The following is a 25,524-nucleotide window of genomic DNA, read 5'->3' on the forward strand; positions in this document are numbered from 1 at the left end:
CATTACAGGAATGGAATGAGTGGGGCTAGTATTATAAATAGACAAACATTGAATAAATTAAGTATTTATTTGTTAATCATCTGTCGAATTTGCATCTTGGATCATCTGAAAATTGAGAAAAGATAATTAATATATAGAAAGTTATAGTACGACACAACTTAGACGTATTATCGGCAAAATACGTAAAACCGATCACATCCGAATTGAGTACGCCATCCCAAATTATCCATATTTATTTCTTATGTGAATATGATCTTTACACAAACGTAATAACTTGTAATATCATACGACCTAATATATTCGTCAATTTGACGCTTTACATGCACTCGCTGTCTCGGAACTGACGCGGGAATCTATAGCGACGAATAGCGTCGAGTGGCGCGATAGGAAGCTGTTTCTGTTGGTTGTATAAATCAATAGTAATCGCTTTTACGAACATAACATCTATATTAATATTATAAACGCGAAAGTAACTCTGTTAAATAACTCTCTCTGAAAGTAACCGATGGAGATGAAATTTTGTATGAAGATAATTTGAGTACCGTAGGTAGGTCTTGCCGATTCTTCTCGGTAGAATCTACTTTCCGAACCGGCGGTAGCTTCACTCAATACTGTTGCTAAAAGAGGATTCAAAAGTGCTTGTAAAAGCATACTTGAATAAAGTATAGTTTGATTTTGAATATCCGGTAGTATCCCGTTTTTTAAATTGTAGTAATGGGTTACTTTTTTTCCTAATTTACCCCTCGAGGGTGTAAAATTACAGATACTAAATGTCGTCGTGTTTTGTGTACATAAAAAAACTGATTACCTAATTTCCCTTTGTCTCTGCAGTGTATAAATTTGAGTACGCTATCCTGATCCCCTGGCTCAGATATCCTACCCTGAGCCCCAGGCAGATCGGTTAAGAAGGGTGCTGATTGCATACAGGGCTGTCTGCTTACCAGTTGCAATTCTGAAATTACGTAGAACCTTGTAACAGTGAGGTGAGACAAGATGGTTAGAACACGTGCATCTTAACCGATGAATTAACTGGTTCACTCCCAAGCTCCACTGAATTTGTGTTTATAATTCATCTCGTGCTAGATGAAGGAAAAAATCGTGAGGCAACCTGCATGTGTCTAATTTCATAGAAATTCTGCCACATTTGTATTCAACCAATTCGCATTGGAATAGCGTGGTGGAATATTTTTCAAACCTTCTCCTGAAAGGGAGAGAAGGCATTAGCCCAGCAGGGGGTAATTTACAGGCTGTTGTTGTTGTTTTTGCTATTCGAGGCAGTCGAAGTTATGGCTTGCTCAGAGCGCGCAGTGACGTCACAACTCTGATGATGTGATTAGGATCACGGCTTCTTAGAAAGGATTTGAAGATCTTGAAAGATATATTTGTACCAAGTTTTCCTGTACTTGTTAAGGTAAAAAACTGTGAACATCATGATAATAATGTTTATGGAGGTAGAAATATTTCGTCACAACAATATCACATATATAAGTATATATGTGTATTTTATTTTGTTTATGTATGTATGTATATATTATTTTGTATTTATGTAAATTAATATGTACCTAGTTTATAATAGTTTTATGTATATTTAAGTATGTTTATGTAAAGTAATAAATAAAACGCAATTTAATTATTCTCTTTGTCACCAAAATTAAAGATGTACCTACCTTCTCTGTAATTTGACATAATATTACTCACACTCCAGGGTGGCTGGAAGAGATCTCTCATAGAGATAAGCTTTCCTATGTATCACTTTGTTTCTTTGTTATTCTTTCTGTGTTACTTGTTTTTGATACATGAATAAATAAAAAAATATTATACCCCATGTATATATACTCACTTTCATCGGGGTATTTACAGTTGAACAGCCTGAGATGACAGGGACTCATGAACGTCCGATAGATGTTGTGTTGGCACTTCGCGCAAACCATGACGTCACGAGCCGCGCAAACTGACGGACAATCTTTCTCGTTTTGATCCAAGTCCGCTGAAACATGTAAGTTTATATTTGAGACATTGAAGGTAGGGCTTTGTGCTAGCCCGTCTGGGTAGGTACCACCCACTCAGTATTGTTGTGTTCCGTTGTGAAGGGTGAGTGAGCCAGTGTAACTACAGGCACAAGGGACTTAACATCTTAGTTCCCAAGGTTGGTGGCGCATTGACGATGTAAGCAATGGTTAATCTTTCTTACAAAACCATTGTCTATGGGCACTGGTGATCACTTTCCATAAGTGGCCCTTATATATAAAACCTTTAGATATTGGTTCAATAAGAAACATTGCAGTTCAATAGTACAATCAGTGATAAGAGTGTGGTACCCAAACGGTACCGCAAGTGAAGCTTCAACTAGTATCTAATCGGTAAACATACCATCTTCGGTAATTTGATCGTAATCAGCAGCCAGGTCACTTATGTCCTTACTCCTTTCACTGTCATTTTCTCTATTCTCCTTTTCAAGGCTCTCACCTTCCCCTATTTGTGGTTCCTCATCATCAAAATTTAATACGGTTTTACCATTAATATCAATTTTCTTTAGTTTTTTCTAAAAGCAAGATTAATCTCAATTTGGTACGTAAAACAAAATACATTGTACCAATCGTATCATATTCATATTTATATTATCAGATAAGTTCTAATATAATAAGTTATTAGGACTTATTTTAGTTTTCAACCGATCATCATGACTTATGAAAAAATAATTCAAAATATACTTTATTCAAGTAGGCGATTACACTTTGGAGTAATCATTTTCAAACTAGATTAAGTTGAACTACGATAGAACCTTCTCAAAGAACCGAAAAGAAAATCAGAAGTTACAATTAAGTTATGATTTTGTGACTATGTCCTCCGTATTTTTATAAGATAGATAATAAAAAATAAACATTGGACAACATCATGTACATTACTCTGAACCCAATGTAAGTAGCTAACGCACTTGTGTTGTGGAAGATCAGAAGTAACGACGACACAAACACCCAGACACAAGGCATCATAGACAACTAATGAACTTTTTTACATCGACTCGGAGTGGCGTACCCATGAAAACCGGTGTACACACTCCACCACGGAGGTCATCAATAGGTGGCGAACGAGCAAGAGGCTCACCTGATGGAAAGTGACTGCCGCGCGTGGATATTAGCAAAAACCAGGCTAGCAGATGCGTTTAGGAAAGGTTAGGTATGTTTTAAAGGTTCCCGCTTCATCCTTCTAATCGATTTCGGTGTCTAACTGTTAAACGAACTTACTAATTGTACTTAAACCTTCACCTGTTTAACCATTATTCTATTCTGATACACGATCGAAGTAAAATGGGTCTAAAATCAGGAGCATATAATCGATACGTGTAAGTTGAAATGGCCAGAAGATTCTATTGAGCTATGTTTTATTTTTGTCATAAATTATCGAAATTGGATCGGTATAGAGACATATCACATTTATAATATGTTATTAAAATTCCCACAGGACATATTTTAACGCAAATGTTGGCAAACAATTATGTTTTTGAATGAATAATTGAATGAGGAACCTATTTTGAGGGAGGTCTTGATTATGAATGTGGATGGGTAGAGGTAGGGGATGACCAATGAAACTATGGATGGATTAAGTTAAAGATGATATGGCTGGAAAGAATGTTATTCGTGAGATGACGTCAGATAGGGCAGTATGGAAGAAGACATGCTGCGCCGACCCTAAATAAATTGGTATAAGGACAGAAGGATGGTGATGATGTTTGTAAACTTCATTCCAATAATCCAAGGTGACATTGCAACATTGCTGAGGAACGTACAGTCTTTCTAAAGCATGGGAAGCATATTAGAAGATTCTAATTGTTAACAGCGCGTGCTACTAAATCTTACAACAACAACAGCCTGTAAATTCCCACTGCTGGGCTAAAGGCCTCCTCTCCCTTTGAGGAGAAGGTTTGGAACATATTCCACCACGCTGTTCCAATGCGGGTTGGTGGAATGCACATGTGGTAGAATTTCTATGAAATTTGTCACATGTAGGTTTCCTCACGATGTTTTCCTTCACCGCTGAGCACGAGATGAATTATAAAGACAAATTAAGCACATTAAACAGCGGTGCTTGCCTGGGTTTGAACCCGCAATCATCGGTTAAGATGCAAGCGTTCTAACCACTGGGCCATCTCGACTTTATTAAACCTTACCTGGACCTAGAATATTTGTCCTAGGAACTATATGCATACGAGCTAGTCATTAAACCTATGGAGTTAAGTATATGCAACACGTATATACTCTAATATAGGCATCATCTAAATAAATAAAAAATGTACAAACTATCACGTTCTACCTGCGTTTTAGTTCGGATATAATTAAGTTCGCGGAGAAGTTAATGTAATTATCGAAATAGACAGATTTGAAACTTTTTTTATCTAAAATCCGAATTATTTGGCAATTGATTCAGTCGATGGTGTAAATTATGTCACGGTACCAGCTCATATTTACATATGCTTAAGATTCAACAGTGAGGCTTTTTATATAACATGCATACCTCATCTTCCTGTTTGTTATCCCCTTTATCTTCCTGAACATCAATTTCGTTTTCTCCCTCGCCAGCTACCTCATTATCGCCTTGCACATCCTCTTCATTATTTTCCTCTACAGCGTCCTCATCATTTTCATCCATAGCCTCTTCGTTATTGTCGTCTACAGCCTCTTCGTTATTTTCCTCTACAGCGCCTTCATTATTTCCCTCCATAGCCCGGTCATCTTCGACAGCGTCTTCATTATTTTCCTCTACAGCCTCATCATTATCTCCTTCAACAGCCTCATTATTATCTCCTTCCACGGCTTCTTCATCATTCCCCTCCATAGCCTGGTCATCTTCGACAGCTTCATCAATATTTACATCCACAGCTTCCTCGTTAACCCTCTCTACAGCCTCTCCATTATCTACCTCCCCAGGATCTTCATTGTCTTCCTCCACAGCTCCTTCATTCAATGCTTCAGTAGATTCATTTTTTTCATCTTCAGCTACTTGAGGATCTGATAAAGGTATGATAAACATCAATGGCTTAAATTGTAAACGTTTTTAATTAGTTTTTTGGTTAGGTTGGCGGTTGAGCATATAAGCCACCTGATGGTATGTGGTCACCATCACCTATAGACAATGATGCTGTAAGAAATATTAACTATTCTTTACATGGTCAATGCGCCACCAACCTTGGGACTTAAGATGCAATGTCCCTAGTGCCTGTAGTTACACTGGCTCACTCGTCCTTCAAACCGGAACACAAAAATACTTCGTACTGTTGTTTAGCGGTAGAATATCTGATCAGTGGGTGGTACCTTCCCAGGCGGGCTTGCACAAAGCCCTACCACCACAAATGAATCACCAGTGTCCATTGATAATAGTGCTAAACATATTAACCATTCCTTACATCACAAATGCACAACCAACCTTGGGAACTAATGTCCCTTGTGCCTGTACAGTATTGAATATATCACGAATCGTCGATTAACTAATACTCTATACAAATCATAAGAGGAAAAAATCAAAATAAACATCATTTGACGGTAAATTGACGCGACATTATTGGCCGAGAGCTTGATTAGTCCATGATATTCACTGTGGATTCGATTTTGAACATAGACAGAATCTTTATCGGATACTGTATGTAAAATTAATAGTCCAGTCAATAAAACCCAAAATCCCTAACAAATTCGTAAAACGGTGAAACTTTGTGGATTTTGTTTAGCAAGGTAAAATAACTTACCGTGTGATTTTGCAGCGTCGTGGGATGAACGGAAAGGGTGAAATGGGATGAAAAGCGCTTTTTTTTTTAAACCATAGTTAAAAAAAATTAGTAACACGCCACAAATTTGCACATATCATGTTTATAGAATTTTGTAAGATCTATCAAATTTGCAGCGTTTTGCAACATACGGAACACTGTTTTTTTATTGAAAAAACTTGATATTTGTGAATAGTAGGGTAAAAAAAATTAGTAACATGCTGCAAATTTGCAATAATCATGTTTATATCATTTTGAAATATCTATTCAATTTGCAACGTTTTGCAACATACAGAACATTTTAATTATATATTTAAATATTGTATTTTATCATCAGTTTTACTGATGGAAGAAAAGCTAGTTCAGCTCTCAAATTTGTAATTAAACTTTTTCAAACCGTTTTGTTGTCTCGCAAATTACTCATCATAAAAGTCGCCTTTTTTCGTGGTCTTTGGTCCAGATGGACTGCTGTCCTCGAGTATATCCACCTCACCTGCATTTTCCTCGGGTGAGTTTTCTGCCTCATCGGGTTCTTCTTTGAGATATGGATCTTGTGGCTAAGTTTCACCATGACAAGACAAGCAAAGCTAGCAAAGGTCTGCGCATTTTAGCCAAATTTTTGTGCAGCTGCATAAAACAAGAAAGCTGGTTCCACAGAGCGGTTGTGCGAGGTAGAAAATGTCTTAAAAATCGCGCTGTTGTAGATTTCCTCGGGTGAGTTGTCTGCCTCATCGGGTTCGTCAACAAGATATGGATTTATAGTGGCTGTGCTACGCTGTATACCTTCGAGTTACAGCCAAATGGGCCGGCACGCCTGGGGAATTAACAGTCTCTCACTTAAAATCGGCCTAAAGTTGTAGCTATGCTACCGCGTTTGGTCCTGTAAGTAAGAGTTCCGGAGGCCCGACCCTCTCCCCCCAAAACATGGTTGTGCAGAATTTGGAATTATTACCACAGGAGGGTACCATCAGCGACTGCGGTGGAGAATCCCTCTCTGGGCATCCATACTCAGGTCATTATCCATACACCACCTGAACAGGGATGCCCAGGCTGCCCTCCGAATTCTGGGTGGGGGCAATTTTGCGATCGCCTCTGTTCGGGGCAAGCGGAGCAGTCATAATAAGGCAACCCCTACCACCCTCGATTTGGACTTCTGCAACATAAGAGGACTCAACTTCAACCTCAACGCCGTTCACTTTCATCTTGAGACGACAAAGCCGGCCTCGCTCTTTTTAACCGACACCCAGATATCTTCTCCTGCCCGTCGGCAGGAGCTTCTTTTTCAACATTCGTTTGTACCATTAGCTGGGGTATGCGTTTACACCAGAGATGATATTGTTGAGCACGTCCAAATGGCTACAGATTCCGTGCTGCATCAGACTCCATACGCAGAGATCATTATTCTGGGCGATTTCAATGCCCATTATACAAAGTGGCCTGGATCACGCACCACTGATCATGCGGGTAGATCTGTTCTGGACATCGCTTTAGCATATGATTTGACACAACTGGTCACCTCGCCAACGCGAATACAGGACGTGGAGGATCATACACCTTCCCTGTAGGACCGTCTACCTACCTACCTTCTACCTACCTTCTACCTATCGGCACAGTGCACAGTGCAGCTACTCACGACCACGTTTTGCGGGCTGCCTCCGCATATGGCACTACAAGTCAGCAGATTGGGATGGGATGCGATCCTTCTTTGCATCTTACCCATGGTATGGTATAGTATGGGTTTGTTTCTCGATGGATAATTCAATAATTCCGCGGTATAATACCACGATGCCGGAGATTAAATTCCGGTAAAGTGCAGTTCGTAAAGCATTTCTTTCCTTGGATATTCATGAATCGGATTGACCCGATGGCATCCCTCCTATCGCGTGACAGACATATGCTCTCGAACTGGTACCGGTCTTAACCTATAATCTATAATCCTCTGCATCCCTAAAAAAGGCAACCGCTCAGACCCGTCCAATTATAGGCCTATAGCCATCACCTCCTCGCTGTTCAAGGTAATGGAGTCCATTATTAACTGCCAGCTTCTGCGATATCTAGAGGATAATTAGCTGATTAGCTTCAATATATTTGATTCTAGTGTACCTTACCCACAGATGGGCGGAAGCAGTTGAGAGCAAGGGTGAGGCATTAGCAGCCCGCTTGGACATAGCGAAGGCCTTCATTCGCGGCACAAAGCACTTGTTTCGAAGCTCTCTTTGTCGACGGTGCATGCTCGGACTTAAAATTCGTCACTTTGTCGTTCTGTGACCGACCAAATCAGTAACATTCACTGCTATGCAGACAAAAGTAGGTACCGTAGATGCCATACAACTGGCCGGGCTAACATTTCTCGGGAAAGCGTCGAAGAAAACCTAATAAACTTGTGTGAAATGGACTCTACATTAAACAAAGTTTCGGAATGGGGCCGGCTAAACCTAGTCCATTTCAAACCCAATATGATAAGAGTTTGCGCGTTAACCGCTAAAAAATCACAATTTATCGTATCTCCTATATTTGAGAACATTCCGATAGCCTAGCCAATTAGTATCGGAATACTTGGCATTGATATTTCGAGCCTCTTTCAGTTCCGCGGTCAATTGGAAGGCAAAATCAAATTGGCTTCAAAAAAGCTCGGTCACGTCACGTCGGTCACGTCGGCCATAGCCCAAGCCCCTTGTATAGACAAGGCGCAAATTCGTCCCACATGGAATACTGCTCTATCTAACCGCTACCACTGGACAGGTGCTCCCCAGTACCAGCTTTTCAATTTGACCGTATCCAACGCTAGAATTATCAACGATAAATCTTCCGATCCTTTCCGATCTGCTAGATCCCATGGCTTTGCTTAAAGGTGTTGAATAATTCTACATCTTCTTCCGATTTTTTCAAGGGGAATGTTCCGAGAAATTGTTCGGATTAATTCCGGCTGCTGAATTTCACCTTCGGACATCCCGTCAAAATTCTAAATTTTAACCCCACCAGCTCGATACTCGAATACACTAAATCCACAACAGTGCGATTTTTAAGACATTTTCTACCTCGCACAACCGCTCTGTGGAACCAGCTTTCTGCTTTCTTGTTTTATGCAGCTGCACAAAAAGTGGGCTAAAATGCGCAGACCTTTGCTAGTCGTGTCATGGTGAAACTTAGCCACAAGATCCATATCTCAAAGAAGAAACCGATGAGGCAGAAAACTTACCCGAGGAAAATGCAGGTGAGGTGGATATACTCGAGGACAGCTGGACCAAAGACCACGAAAAAAGGCGACTTTTATGATTAATAGAATAGTAGTTTGCGAGACAACAAAACGGTTTGAAAAAGTTTAATTACAAATTTAAGAGCTGAACTATCTTTGTTGCAAAACTATGTTGCAAAACGTTGCAAATTGAATAGATGTTTCAAAATGCTATAAACATTATATGCGCAAATTTGCAGCGTGTCACTAATTTTTTTAACTATGGTTTTAAAAAAAAGCGCATATCATCGCTTTTCAACCCTTTCCGTTCATCCCACGACGCTGCAAAATCACACGGTAAGTTATTTTACCTTTCTAAACAAAATCCACAAAGATTTTAGACTTTATTTACTGGACTATAAGGTGGATATAAGTAGTAAAGTGTAATAGTGTTGTATTTAGTACACAATATAGCGGAGTTATTAACAAATCACATACAACAACAACAACAGCCTGTAAATTCCCACAGCTGGGCTAAAAGCCTCCTCTCTCTTTGCGGAGAAGGTTTGGAACATATTCCACCACGTTGTTCCAATGCGGGTTGGTGGAATACACATCAGGGCGAATTTCTATGAAATTTGACTGTGAAAGAAATCTTCGCGGGAAAACCTGCATATGTATAATTTCATCGAAATTCTGCCACACGTTCATTCCACCTACCGGCATTGGAACAGTGTGATGGAATATGTTCCAAACCCTCTCCTTAATGGGACAGGAGGCATTAGCCCAGCAGTGGGAAATTTACTTACTTACTTACTTACTTACTGTGTAGGCTAAACAGTGACTACTAAAATACAATTACTCAATACCTTCCTCCTTTACGTATTTGCCGCTGCCATTTTTTTCAACAAATACAGCGTAATTTTTTAATCTCTCTGTGTAATGAAATAAAAATAACGAATAACGACAAAATAACGAACAATTCACAACAATGGTTAAATGCTCAGCAAAACTATTTAAAACACTGTGACTAAAATGGACACAAACTGCACTTTTTGCGCAAAATTAAAATAAGGGCTAGAGGATGATGATTAAAGAGTGATGAGCATAAGTGAAGGATATAGGGTCACTTCAGAAGACGTGGATGAAGTAATAAAGGATGTGAGAGGGCTGAAATTGGGTATCAGTAAATCTAAACGTTAATTACTATACCAAGTAATGTAATAATCAAGTGGCAAAATTTACTACGAAATAAGGGATATTTTTTTTGCTAAAGTTAGGTTTAATTATTCACACAGGAATTGATAAGCTGCTCATTCTGAATAACGATGAGATCAATTTTTATTTCTGTTCGAAAATTGATTCTTGGAATATAAAAAAAAATCAAATTATTATTTTTTTTAGTTTAAAATACTACTCAAGGAATTTTTAATTTTGTTGTGTATATGGCGTTTATAGGTGCCAGTCTCAAAAAATCGCTTTTTAAATTTACTTCGATTTTAATTTTTTTTTATGTTTTCTAAATTGCAAACCTTTGTCATTATCCTTTTCCCCCTCAGAGAGCAATACAGCATAATCCGGTTGTTTGTCTGGAAATTATTAAAAAGCAAATCGAAGACGTAAAGATATAGAATTATTAGGTTTACATGATCTATGCGACTTGTTAATAGCTATATTATGTTATACACTACAAACAGTTCTTGATTAAGCCCTTTACACAATGAAAAAAATTAGGTGTAAGATAAAAGAATAAGGAATAACGAACAAGGAATAAGAAAAAGCACAGCAACCAAAACACAATAGGCGATAGGCTACAATATTCGACCAAACACAGCTGTTGAATATCTGCTACTAGTGTAGTGTAGTCTATGTGTTGCTGTTAGTTTTACGACACTTCGTTGAAAAAATGCCCTGCGATTGGCTGGCTATAAGAAATAAGAAACAAATTCCCACCGCGACGAAAATTTTATTCTTATTTATCATTCCTTATTTTTGAATTATGAATTGATTAACGGTGCTGCTATCGCTGGATTCCGCTATTCCTTATTTTTTGTTCCTTATTCCTTATCTCTTATTTTTTTGTAATGGGTTTTAATGTTTCCTTATTTTTATCACTTAACTACCATCCACTTCAGTTTTTACCAAAGTTCCGATAACAGTTCTGCCAACATTCAAATTGTAATTAGTTTTGACAGTCCATTACTAATGTCACAGATTATCTAAGATTCTGTCACATCAATCACATTGTGTCAATGTCAAAATTGTATGTCGTGAATGCACTTGAATTTACATGTATATTTAATTTAATTATACTTAAATTAACCTAATTATCTACAATTATTTAACGGTATATATCAGCGTTGCATAATTATCGATAGTTGACCTCGAAAACTATTCAGGATATCGATAGTACTATCGATAGCATCGTTTTGATCAATACTATTGGTGGTGGTAATTGGTAGTTTTGCAAAAACCATTACTTTTAACTTAAACCATCGATATTATCGATAGTTTTGCGTTATCGATAGCCAATAATTTCCGATAGTATTAATTTCTCAAGATAAATCGTTTAGTAGTTCAATTATAGTGTTTATTTCAGTAAATGTAATAGAGTAATTTGACACGTGACAATACTATCGATAGAGTATCGATAGTATTTAACTTTCAATAGTCTAACGATATAAATATGATAAACTATAAATTCGAGGCATACCTTCCGTCTCCCTTTTATGTCGTTTTGAACCTAAAAATAAAACATTAAACCTTTTAATTCTTCTTCATTGTGCACAAATCTTAAAAAAACGAATGTATATTATTTTTTTTAATAAATATAATTATTTTTCAGTATCACTTTTTTATAAAAAAGGATGTGAACAGGTCCTTTAGCCCCCTGGTCTTTAGGTTACTTGGCGGTAGAGCTTTGTGCAAGCCCGTTTGGGTAGGTACCACTCACTCTATATATTCTACCGCCAAACAACAGTACTCAGTCTTGTTGTGTTCCGGTTTGAAGGTTGAGTGAGCCAGCGTCATTGTCTAAGGGTAATGGTGACCACTTACTATCAGTTCGCCCATCTCGTCCATCAACCTATTCCATAAAAAAAGGTTAGTGGCATTATCGCCGTAAGAAATATTACCCATTCCTTACACTGTCAATGCGCCACCAACCTTTTGAACTAAAGTTTTTAATTGCGGGATATTTACCATGTTTTTTTATTTTTATTCGGTGGAGCTCGATATTTCGACATTATCAACGAATGTCTTGTTCACGAGTCTCGTGAATATTTACTAACCAACAATTAATAACTTTAGTAATAAAAATAACCATGTTAATTTAAAATCTTTTGAACTAAGATGTTATGACCCTTGTGCCTAGCATTAATTTAAAATGGAACAGAACAATCTTATATATGAATATCGTAAGCCGATTTTGGTTCTTGGGCCCTGGTCCTTATTGTTATGTTCTCAATTTGACCTCCAGCCGTAGATGTGCAGATAATTAAAGAGGATTCTTGATTGCAAGTTACTGGTCAGTTAGAGAGTGGCATTACGGCTGTATTAGAAAAAAAGAACTAATTTGTCAAGCTGACAAGTTAACTAATATATATTAAATTTCGATAAAAAGGATTCATCATTTTGACGCCAACATGAGTCATGAATGATGAACCAAAACAAATCCTGTCGGCTTTCGAAATTCCTAAAAATCTTTTGAATAATCTCGTTTCACAGAATACTCAAGTACAGTACGACACAGCTTAGATGTAGGATCGACAAATTCAATAAAACCGATTACTGTCGATTTAAACAACCAATAGAAATAGCTCCCTATCGCGCCATTCGACGCTATTGGTCCCAATAGATTCTCGCGTCAGTTCAACCCGAGACAGCGAGTGCATGTAAGTCCACATGTTAAATTGACGAATATAGGTCGTATGATATTACAAGTTATTACCTTTGTGTAAAGATCACACAAGAAATAAATATAATTTGGGATAGCGTACTCAATTCGGATGAGATCGGTTTTACGAATTTTGCCGATGATACATCTAAGTTGTGTCGTACTATACTAATTAGTATTTTTACTTGATCTTATGAGTATAATATTTTATGAATGGGTACCCAGATATACTAAATATAGGCACAAAACCCTACCAATGAATACGTATGAACGAATGATTTTGTTCTATTGTTTAATTAATCTTATTTTACTTACCCTTTCTACTATTTCCTATTTCGTGTTGGCAGTATTTCATAGACACTACAACAGCATCCAGTCCTAAACACAAGAAGAAAACTGTTAAAGTACGTATTTAATTCGTTATTGTACGTTAATTGGTTTGGTATATTATTTGTTTTTTTTTTATGATAAAAGTTGGCGGGCGAGCATATGGGCCACCTGATTGTCAGTGGTCACCATCACCCATAGACAATGACGCTGTAAGAAATATTAACTATTCCTTACATCGTCAATATGCCACCAACCTTGGGAACTAAGATGTTATGCCCTTTGTGCCTGTAACACTGGCTCACTCACCCTTCAGACCGGAACACAACAATACTGAGTACTGTTATTTGGCGGTAGAATAACTGATGAGTGGGTGGTACCTACCCAGACGGGCTTGCACAAAGCCCTACCACCAAGTAGGTTAATATATTAAGTAGCTGTCTGTTCCGGCTTTACACGGCTACAATAGGGTTTTACGTTTCATATTAAAATCTCTACTTCATACTATAAATGTGAAAGTAACTCTGTCTGACGTCGCTCTTTCATTACCAAACCAATTTGATGAAATTTGGTATGACCCTATAAAGAACATATCAGCCATAATACAAGATTGTAGGTGTTATAATTTCTAAGATTTCATGATTAAGCGACGAGTTTGCAGGATGATTGCAGGTTCAAACCCAGGCAAGCACCACTTAATATTATTTGTCTTTATAATTCACCTCGTGCTCTGCTGTATGTATCTAATTTCATAGAAATTCAGCCACATGTTTATTCCAACCCGCATTGAAACAGCATGGAATACGTTCCAAAACTTCTCCTTGAAAGGAGGCCTAAGCCCAGCAGTGGGAAAATGACAGGTTGTTATATAATATAGCTAATATTTTCCTCACATTTGACAAGTTCTCTTGAAAAAGACCGCTGTCAATTGGTAAGATTTTATGGATATTAGATGCACAGTCAGAGTAAGAAAACCTTCGTCAGTTTTAAAATTAATTCCTTTACCAAGTCTTAAGCTCTTAGTACCTTTTGAATCTAAACATCGAATCATTGCGACGCAATATGTCATTCTAGATCGTTAAAGCAGATTATCGCTCATACTGAGCACACGATAATAGATCTTAAGGTGACGAACCTTTTCTTACCCCGACTGTATAAAATGTAGATTTACCTTGACGACACTTTGCGTATTGTATTTCACATTTATTTATAGCAACGATAAAAGCAATATGGTTATTTGTCTCGTTTTTAATTTTCACACACACCGGATCTTCCGTCGGCGGACATTTTATATTTTTACATTTGGCCTTATGTATAGTTTCCTTTTGTTGAGGTATAACCAAAAGTTGAGATGGTATAAATTCGTTGTGGAGTACTACAAATATAAAAACTTTTTATAAGTTTTCCGTTATCGAATAAAAATGTTTTCTTAAATTAAATTTAAATAACGAACCTAGTAAAAATGTTAAGAAATAAAGAAACATTTCCTATTAAATCTTTCTTTAAATCAGAATATTTTTTTCTTCAACTGTTATAAAACGTTAAATCAAATAACACGCGCTATTAATATTGATTATGAGCGTAGTTTATTATCAATATTACCTTTGTTGTTATGTCGAACTTTATTTAATTTAGTAAACAAACGCCTAATTAATTTTAATTCATAAGTTTTTTTTTTATAATGCATAACTGTATATAGTACGACACAAATTAGATGTAGCATCGAAAAATGCAATGTCATGAAAATAAAACCGATTACTGCCGATTTACACGACCAATAGAAATAGCTCCCTATCGCTCCATTCGACGCTATTCGTCGCTATATATTCCCGCGTCAGAGAAAGCAAGTACATGTTAATCGACGCGTCGAATTGACGAATATATTAGGTCATGTGATGTTACAAGTTATTACGTTTGTGCAAAGATCATATGCGCATGAAAAATGAATATTGATAATTTGGGATAGCGTACTCAATTCGGATGCGATCGGTTTTACGAATTTTGCCGATGCTACATCTTAGTTGTGTCATACTATACATATATAGGACGGTGCCCCAATTCGAAATTACAGCAAATTAAACAGAAATATTTAAAATAGCCATCTATGCTATAATATAATACTATCTATATTGTATATGATATATTGCAAGCAGCATGCATTTTTTCAAACGTTTGTCACGTGACACAAAACGCTCCTGATTGGCCGGGCATATTATGAAGTCACTTTCTTGTAAACCTTGCTTTTCTACTATATATACCACAGATTAAAATACAGCAAAGTGACGTCACCGACTCTATTGCAGCGCCATATTGTCCAAGTAGCGTTTTTGCGCGCTATTCAAATATGGAATTTTTAATATGATATTTTTCGGCAAATATGTACTATAAATAAAAAAAAACAATTTTACTGGGTTCTTTAACTTCTACTAAATAATATAAAATGGATTTTAAAAACCAGTCAAATAGCCTATTGTTGTGAGTTCACTCAGGCTGCAGCAAAACAAATCCACTCAGTCTGCTATCACATTGAGAGTACGTAACGTGCGCGTCAGTGGTGCTACCTTGAGCAAGTTGGTTTTTGCATCATTATAAAAAAAATATAATGTCAAAAGGCTTGTCAACATGTTAAAATGTTAAACCTGCCTACGTATATATAACGACACTAAAATTACAAAAATGTATTTTTAGAACCAGAAGTAAGAAGTAGGCTAACCTCTAAAACAATTATCTTTAATTTAAAATAACAATCAATCTACTACAATAGAAAAACATTTATTCTACAACACAAATAACCATCAATAATCACATTACAACGTAATAATCATAATGGCGATCCCAATGTGTTTGCCGCAAATCTCCCGCCCTTTTTTTAGGGAAGTTGTGTGAAGCCAATGATATTCTAATAAACAGATATGTTATATTCATACTAAACAACAGAAAAAGTGTGACGCGCCGGGGACCATTTATTTTACATTTCGTTACAAGTAAAAAGGATAGCTTATAACAATAAGTAAAAGGGATAACTAGATGTTTAAATTACGCAAAACCTATTACTACGTAATTATGATGTATTAACGTATTACTACATAAAACGACTTTAGGCAAACGTCCCAATTAGGACGTTTTCTAGTCTTCACTTTTTGTGCGTTAATAACATATCTGTTTACTAAAACATCATTGTGTGAAGCCCATTACACAATGAAAAAAATAAGGTATAAGAGATAAAAATTAAGGAATAAAGAACAAGGAATAAGGAATTGCACAGCAAACAAAATACAATAGGCGATAGGCTGCAACATTCAACCAATCACAGCGATTGAATACCTGCTGCTAGTTACGTGCTGTTGTTAGTTTTGCGACACTTCTTTGAAAAATGCCCTGCGATTGGCTGGCTATAAGAAATAAGAAACAAATTCCCACCGCGACGGAAATTTTATTCTTATTTATTATTCCTTATTTTTGAATTATGAATTGATTAACGGTGCTGCCATCGCTAGATTCCGCTATTCCTTATTTCTATAAATTAAATAATTAAAGAATATAAAAAAATATTCCATCAACGCTGATATACATACTATTAATACAAGAAATAAGAATAAACTTGTAACCCCTAGTTTCCGTTTGCATACGGTAAACAGAACATTTTTGGGCAATGGTATACGCATACATAATATGATACCGGAAAATATAATCCATTTACCATTATCAAAATTTAATAAGATTATTAAGACTAAATTAATAAATAAATCATATTATTCATTAAAAGAGTACTTTTTAGAAAGAAACGCCTGGAGTTAGGCTCAGGTTCCATCATATAGTGTCTGATTACTGTAAATTGCACATTTACAACAGCATTCTAAATCTGTTTATTTAAAAAGAGCAACTATGCGAGTTTCTTGCCGTTTCTTCTCGCTAAAAGCTGTTTTCCGTAACGGTGGCAGTATTTAATTGTTGACGATTCAAAAACGCTTCTTTGTGAAGTTTACTTGAATAAAATTAATTTGATTGATTGTTCTTGTTGCTTATTCCTTATCTCTTATTTTTTCATTGTGTAATGGGATTAAATTTACAAAACTGTATATAAAATTTACAATACTGTATATATTTGCCTCTAAGTTGGCAGAACTGACTTTCTGTCCCATATCATATGACGTTGACATTAAGTTTAGTAAATTTTATATTTACCAGTTAAACCAATTATTTTAGTTCACTGTTTAGTCTTAAATCATTATAAAAATATTAGTGAGGTTATATTAAAAGAGTTATTTTAAATACGTTAACATTTTCTGTCATTGTAAAATGAACGAATATCTGACAGAAACGTTAAGTAAAATGGTTAGTTTAGTATTTTTTTAAATTATCATGACATTGGCAGAATAATTTGGCATCAATTACCGAAGATTATGCCTGAAAAATGTTTTTTTTTTTTTAATGTGATTGATATAATACAAACAAGCACAAACATAAAGAAAGGATCTATTTAATTTAATAAAGTTAACAGTATTATATCTATATATCTATAGTCGTTAGACTTAAATATTCTTGTATTATAATGAATTTTTTAATCAATGAATATATAAAAAGAAAATGATATATAAATATAAAATAATAAAAAAATTGTATTAAGTATGTATGGAAAATAATCTAATATCATAGAAAAAAAAATAACAGATACATATTAAAAAAAAAAATTGTTCAAGATCCTAAATTTTAAGTAATTAAATAAAAAAAAAAAGTCTAGACACCTTATTATAAGTAAAACAGTTTTTAAAATTCTATATTATATTTTTTGTTACAGAAATCACAGAATTTCAATAATTTAAACATTGTAATCGGGAACGAAAGCTGTGACTTGGACTCGGCTGTCAGCTCACTCGTCTATGCTTCATTCCTAAATTGGTGTCACAAAAAAAATCCACATGAAAATGACAATTCAATTTTCATCTGTATGCTAGACGTGGATAGATGTGACTTTCCTTTAAAAACCGAGGTTGCCTTTTGCCTCAAGGAGTCTGGGATCTCGGAGAGTAATTTGATTTTTCGGTACAATATACTTTTCAAATCATAGCTATTACACCCTTGATATAATCATGCTTATGTCATGTCTGCGATGATTCTTAGAGATCACATAAAGACATTCATCGTCATGCTGTATCCCAATTTTAATAGAGGTTGATGCAGTGTTTTTCCATACTTCCCTATCAAAATCAAAATCAAAATAATCTTTATCCAAGTGGGCTTTTACAAGCACTTTTGAATCTTCAATTAACAATTTAGTGAAGCTACCACCGGTTTGGAATGTAGATTCTACCCTACAGAACCAGTATGAAACTCAGTAGTTACTCTTTTTCAACATTTAAAAAAATTCAAAGTCATGTTAGTTAATACAAATATCTGACATCTCACAAGTAACATTAATTCCAGCCATCTTCTTTCACACAAACCATCTCCCTTGTTCATACATACATACATACAAGTTAAGACCTTCCTTATATTTTATTCACTCACTAACTATTAATAATCAGACTTTGTGTATGTCTCATACACTAACCATCTTATATTCTACTGTCAAACAACAGTACTTGTTGTTAATGTGTTGTATTTTGACCAGTCAGCCAGTGTATAAGCACAAAAGATATATCTTACTAACATTAGTGATACATTGGTGATATGAAATGGCTAGTATGCCTAAAGTACTAATGTTTGTTGTGTAGCTTGTTTGCCAATCTGCCTATCTTGAAGTTATAATGATCTTAATTAGTATATCTTAAAGTTGATGGTAGGGCTTTGTGCAAGCCCGTCTGAATAGGTACCACCCACTCATCAGATATTCTGCCGTTAAAAAACAGTATGCAGTATTGTTGTGTTCCGGTTTGAAGGGTGAGTGAGCCAGTGTACAGGCACATGGGACATAGCGTCTTAGTTGCCAAGGTTGGTGACTAATTGACGATGTAAGGAATAGTTAATATTTCTTACAGCGTCATTGTCTATGGGTAATGGTGATGAGTTCAAGTTTGCTGTATACCAAATTTCATCAAATTCGGTTCAGCGGTTTTGTCGTGAAAGAGCCACAAACAGACACGAGTTACTTTCACATTATAATATAAATATAAACTTCGAAATTGGAAACAGCTAGTGCACTAAAAATAAAAAATATATCTATGAAATTACTTGATCGATTTTGATGTATCACACACTGTTCCCTAAGTTGAAGTGTACTTAACTTAGATTAGAAATGATCACATCAATATAACTTTGAGTTTTCGAGAAATTCATAAACAAACATACACTTTCTACATACACGTCAAACTGATAACCTGTACAGTTTACAAGTCAGTCAAACTAAGTTGTTTTGCTATTGGACAATGACTTTTTAAATGTTAAGGTTATACACACTTGTGGACTATTTTTTCTAATTAATTTGTCTGTTTCTGATTACCGATCTAATTCATAGTGTTAATTAAAAATATATATATTGGCGACCTCCGTGGTCGAGTGTGTTCGCCGGTTTTCACGGATACGCCACTCCGAGGTCCCGGGTGGATGTAGATTGTTATTAGTTGTCTGTGTCGTCTCGGGTCTGGGTGTTTGTGCCGTCGTTACTTCTGATCTCCCACAACACAAGTGCGTTAGCTACTTACATTGGGATCAGAGTAATGTATGTGATGTTGTCCAATATTTATTATTAGCGACCCAACCTGCCTTCGCAAATATAGTAGAGAATGTATAAATTATCAGCATTTCTTTACTATATTGTGCATGTATTATATATAAAATCCTTTCTCTCGAATCACTCTATCAATCAAAAAGAACCGCATCAAAATCCGTTTCGTATTAAAGATCTAAGCATACATAGAAACGGACAGCGGTAAGCGACTTTGTTTTACACTATGTAATTATTATTATATTTATATATTATTGTTTCAGAGACGATATAGATTTACAGGAATTAATATCATCGTATCAGACAAACGTGATATTAGTAGATCATCACGTGTTATCGAAGAGATTACAATTTCTAACACCATATGTAAATGAAATAGTTGATCATAGGCCAATGGATAAAACACAGTGGAAATACAAAGATGGTGTTAATAGCTTCATAGTAACCGTTGGCTCATGTTGTACGTTGGTCGCCCAACGGATAAAGGACCAAGGTTTGCTAGGGGATAATTTTTTCAAAGATTATCCCGTATGTGCGGATATGTTACACGGTGAGTTTTTTTTACTAATATATACAAAATAGTGATAATAAATATACTACAGAATTTGTTTAAATACATCACATTGGATGATGCTAAAATTTTCAGTGTTTCTTAACTATATTGTCTATGTATTATATACAAAAACCTTCCTCTAAAATCAATCTATCTATTAAAAAAACCACATCAAAATCCGTTGCGTAGTTTCAAAGATCTAAGCATACATAGCAACAGACAGCGGTAAGCGACTTTGTTTTATACTGTGTAATGATGATGTTTACTAATTAATTAAAGTGGCAATGAGTCTAGACTGTACCAAATTTGTCTTTATGGTGTTATATAACAACGACAACAACTGCCTGTAAATTTCCCACTGCTGGGCTAAGATCTCTCCCTTTGAGAATGTTTGAAGCATATTCAAACACGCTGTTCCAATTCCGTTTGGAGGAATACACACGTGGCAGAATTTCTATGCAATTAGACACATGCAGGTTTCCTCACGATGTTTTCCTTCGCCGAGCACGAGATGAATTATAAACACATATTAAGCACGTGAATATTCAGTGGTGCTTGCCTGGGTTTGAATCAATTGTCTTTAAAATGCACGCGTTCTAACCACGCGGCCATCGGCCATCTTGGATCGGTATTATACGATAATAATAGTTTTGTGTTATTATTACATTGGTATTATTTTCAGATGTAATAATATTGGACACAGTGAATTTCTCAAAGGAAGTCAACAAAGCAACACCTCTGGATGAGGACAGTGCTCTTTATTTGGAGAAAATAATTAAATTGGAAGATAATCAACACAGAAGGTAATTTGACTAGCGCGAAGCAATTTTTACCTTACCTAACCTCACCTTGTATGTATTCGGGGTAAGAAAAGATTCGTTACCTTAAGATCTATTTTCGCGTGCTCAGTTTGAGCGATAATCTGCTTTGCCGATCGACAATGACATATTGCGTCGCAATGATTCGACGTTTAGATTCAAAAGGTACTAAGTGCTTACGACTTGATAAAGAAATTAATTTGAAAAGTGACGAAAGTTTTCTTACTCTGATTGTGCATTCAATCCAAAAAATAAATATTGTTTATGGTAACCCTGAGCAGATTTGTTCAAGTATTAATGAAATTAATACATTTTTAAATACGATTTTTGAATAATTTTATGAACACGCTTTTTTTAGCTAACTTGTATTTCAATATAAAGCGATTACTGCCGATTTGTGTAAATATCACATTCACATGAGAAATAAATATTGATAATTTGGGAAGGCGTACTCAATTCGGATGTGATCGGTTTGACGAATTTTGCCGATGCTACATCTGAGTTGTGTCTTACTTTTTTTTAACAACAACAACAGCCTGTAAATCAGCTGGGCTAAGACCTCTCCCTTTGAGAAGGTTTGGAACATAATCCACCATTTTCATTCATCATCGTTTGTCTCTTCCAGGCAGTCTAAGTTAGATCGCTTGCTCCGAGCGCGCAGTGACGTCACAACTCTGACGGCATCACAGCTCCTTAGGAAGGATTTGAAGATCCTGGAAGATATATTCGTACCCAGCTTCCCTGTACTTGTTAAGGTATGAAATCAAAAATCGAAATAAACTTTATTCAAGTGGGCTTTTATAAGCACTTTTGAATCGTCACTTAACAATTAAGTGAAGCTACCGCCGGTTCGGAAAGTAGATTCTACCGTTAATAACCGGCAAAAAAATCAGTAGTTAATCATTTTCAACGTTTAAAAAAATACAGTCATGTTAGTTAAATACAATTATTTAAATTAATATATCCTGCCTGGAAGTTAACAGGTATAAATTCCACGCTTTTTTATCATCTACAAAATCTTGTATCGAATAATAGGTACGCCTTTTTTACCAATGTGTATTTTTCATAAACGTTTTGAATTTACGAGACGCAAAAGTTAAAAATCTCTGCGATCGTCATTTCTGAGGGTATCATGATCTTAATTCACCTATATTAATATCACAAATGTGAAAGAAACTGTCTGTCTGAAACTCTTTCGATAATAGTATAAAAGGCAATCAATAAATAATATAAAAACATATTTATTTGTCTCGAGACCTGTACTCCTTATTACATCACCTATCTGACAAGTTAAGTCCCATCAAAATCGGTCCAGCCGTTCCAGTAAGTAGCCGGAACGAACAGACAGAGAAAAATTGTAAAAAATATTATTTTGGTATATGTACTATGTACATACAGTCGGAGTAAGAAAACCTTCGTCAGTTTTCAAATTCATTCCTTTATCAAGTCTTAAGCTCTTAGTACCTTTTGAATCTAAACGTCAAATCATTGCGACGCAATATGTCATTCTCGATCGGTAAAGCAGATTATCGCTCACACTGAGCACACGACAATAGATCTTAAGGTGACGAACCTTTTCTTACCCCGACTGTACATATGCATTGAGTAAAAAGTGCTATTTTAATATTACAAACAGACACTCCAATTTAATTACATGTATAGATTAATTATAGGTAGCGTTTCTTGAATTTACATATCTATGTTTTAAAAAGCTGTTGATTGTTATATTTGCAGGAGTTCCTCCAAAAACCTCAAGCGTTAGAAGCCGTCAGCGAAGCCCTGACTTTGAGGAGCTGTAACTTGGCCGTACTACTTGGTATGGACCTCAGTGAAGGTCTGAAGAGAGACGTCGCTGTCATCAGCTCGAGTCCGGAGAGGGGAGAAAAGGTTACCTTACAATAATCTTGATTTACATCGCATATACCCAAAAGTTAACTTTTATGTTGTGCAGTGTAACTACAGACACAAGGGACATAACATCTTAGTTCCAAAGGTTGGTGGCGCATTGACGATGTAAGGAATAGTTAATATATCTTACAGCGTCATTGTCTATGGGTGATGGTGACCACTTACCATCAGGTGGCCCATCTGCTCGTCCACCAACCTATACCATAAAAAAAAGTTAAACCAATTAATTAGCTAACTTTATAACAATAATTATTAACAAAATAGAGGTAAATATATCATGTTTCTGATTCGATATATCATGCTTTTATTCGAGTATTCTTCTGAATCGTCATTTAACAAAAGTATTAAGTGCAGCTACCACCGGTTCGGAATGCAGATTCTACCGAGAAGAACCGGCAAGAAAATCAGTGGTTACTCTTTTTCAACATTTTAAAAATACAGTCATATTAGTTAAATACTATATATGTATTTAATCCTGGAAATCACCAGTATTACTTATTACACCACAAGTATTAATTCCATGATTTTATAATTAGTGTTAATTAGTCATTATCCATAGAAAAAAGAAAAAATGCTACTAAAAATTGTTAAAAGATATCGAATTTAATTCGTGCAAATTACATTGTTTATATATTTGGGGTATATAGCTAGAAAAATAAGAAAAAAAACTACAAATAATTTTAATTGGGAACTGTGTTAAAATATACAGTCATGTTAGCTAGCTTCACGCTTTTTTATCGTCTTCTATTGAATTATATGCCTTCCTTATCATTGTATGTACCTGTTGACTTCCAAGCAGGATATATTAATTTAAATAATTGTATTTAACTAACTTGACTTTGTATTTTTAAATGTTGACAGAGAAACTACTGAGTTTCTTGACGGTTCTTCTCGGTAGAATCTACATTCCAAACCGGTGGTAGCTTCACTTTATTGTTAAATGACGATTCAAAAGTGCTTGTAAAAGCCCACTTGAATAAAGTTTATTTTGATTTTGATTATTGACAATTGATTTGAATCTATGAAACGGCAAAGTTAAAAATGTCTATGGAATTTTATTATAGTCACTATCGACTACGAAATTACTAAACACAGAAACAAACTTTGTATTGTTTTTGATTTGGTTTGAAGAGTGAGTCAGTGTAACTACAGGCACAAAGGACATAACATCTTAGTTCCCAAGGTTGGTGACGCATCGTTTGAGAAGGAATGGTTCAAATTTCATACAACCAATTTTTATGAGCATTGGAACACTTATAACAACAGCCTGTAAATTCCCACGGCTGGGCTAAAGGCCTCCTCTCCCTTTGAGGAGGTTTGGAACATATTCCACCACGCTGTTCCAATGCGGTTTGGGGGAATACACATGTGGCAGAACTTCTATGAAATTTGTCACATGCAGGTTTCCTCACGATGTTTTCCTTCACCGAACACGAGATGAATTATAAAGACAAATTAGGCACATGACTCAGCGGTGCTTGCCTGGGTTTGAACCCGCAATCATCGGTTAAGATGCACGCGTAACTACTGGGCCATCTCGACTCATTAATGTACCTACTAAATAAATTTTCGAAACTAAAGATCCCAAATCTCAATTATTATTTCTATTTGATGACCTCCATGGTCAAGTGGTGTGTACACCGGTTTTCATGGGTACGCCACTCTAAGGTCCCGGGTTCGATTCCCGGGCGAGTCGATGTAGATAACCATTAGTTTTCTATGTTGTCTTTGGTCTGGGTGTTTGTGGTACCGTCGTTACTTCTGATCTTCCACAACACAAGTGCTTCAGCTACTTACATTGGGATCAGAGTAATGTATGTGATGTTGTCTCATATTTATATTTATTTATTTATTTATGTCTCACAGCTAGCAGAGTTCCTCCAAAAATGGTCCAGCCCCCCACTTGAACTGCAAGCTGAAACAGAAACGTGTATTTATTTCAAACAGATGAATCTCTCAGCTTCCAGAAAACAATACATGCCGGCTTTGAATGAGTTCTTAGCTAAGAAATAATAAATATATTGAGATAATTTTGTTTTATTGCAACACTGAAAAAAAAACGACTATATCATTACGTAGTATAAAACAAAGTCACTTACCGCTGTTTGTCCCTGTGTATTAGATCTTCGAAATTCGCAACGGATTTTGATGCGGTTATTTTCTAGATTTGACTTGGTGGTAGGGCTTTGTGCAAGCCCGTCTGGGTAAGTACCACCCACTCACCAGTTATTCTACCGCCAAATAACAGTACTCAGTATTGTTGTGTTCCGGTTTGAAGGGTGAGTCAGTGTAACTACAGGCACGAGGGACATAACATCTTAGTTCCCAAGGTTGGTGGCACATTGAAGATGTAAGGAATAGTTAATATTTCTTACAGCGTCATTGTCTATGGGTGATGGTGACCACTTACCATCAGGTGGCCCATATGC

The 25,524-nt window shown here is 35.9% G+C and overlaps 2 protein-coding genes across 2 annotated transcripts; one reads left to right on the forward strand and one right to left on the reverse strand.

Annotated features, from left to right (window-relative positions):
* Window positions 1–76: 76 nt before the first annotated feature.
* On the reverse strand, window positions 77–13,199 carry LOC124542101 (uncharacterized protein DDB_G0290685-like). The gene is made up of 8 exons (XM_047120034.1): window positions 13,141–13,199; window positions 11,644–11,673; window positions 10,463–10,519; window positions 4,513–5,006; window positions 2,371–2,542; window positions 1,841–1,987; window positions 809–952; window positions 77–105 (listed from the first exon to the last, which is right to left on the reverse strand). Exons 1-8 carry the CDS (start codon window positions 13,178–13,180, stop codon window positions 77–79), a joined length of 1,113 nt encoding a protein of 370 aa, XP_046975990.1. The 5' UTR covers window positions 13,181–13,199.
* Window positions 13,200–17,953: 4,754 nt separating this feature from the next.
* On the forward strand, window positions 17,954–25,114 carry LOC124542199 (exopolyphosphatase PRUNE1; the record flags this gene model as incomplete). Its single annotated transcript, XM_047120145.1, has 6 exons — window positions 17,954–18,195; window positions 20,080–20,366; window positions 21,052–21,172; window positions 21,813–21,942; window positions 22,922–23,074; window positions 24,962–25,114. Coding segments are annotated over 6 exons (1,080 nt in total), but the record flags the coding sequence as incomplete, so codon positions are not given.
* Window positions 25,115–25,524: the final 410 nt, after the last annotated feature.

Source organism: Vanessa cardui, chromosome 30, assembly GCF_905220365.1.
Source record: "Vanessa cardui chromosome 30, ilVanCard2.1, whole genome shotgun sequence".
NCBI classification, from domain to species: Eukaryota; Metazoa; Arthropoda; class Insecta; order Lepidoptera; family Nymphalidae; genus Vanessa; species Vanessa cardui.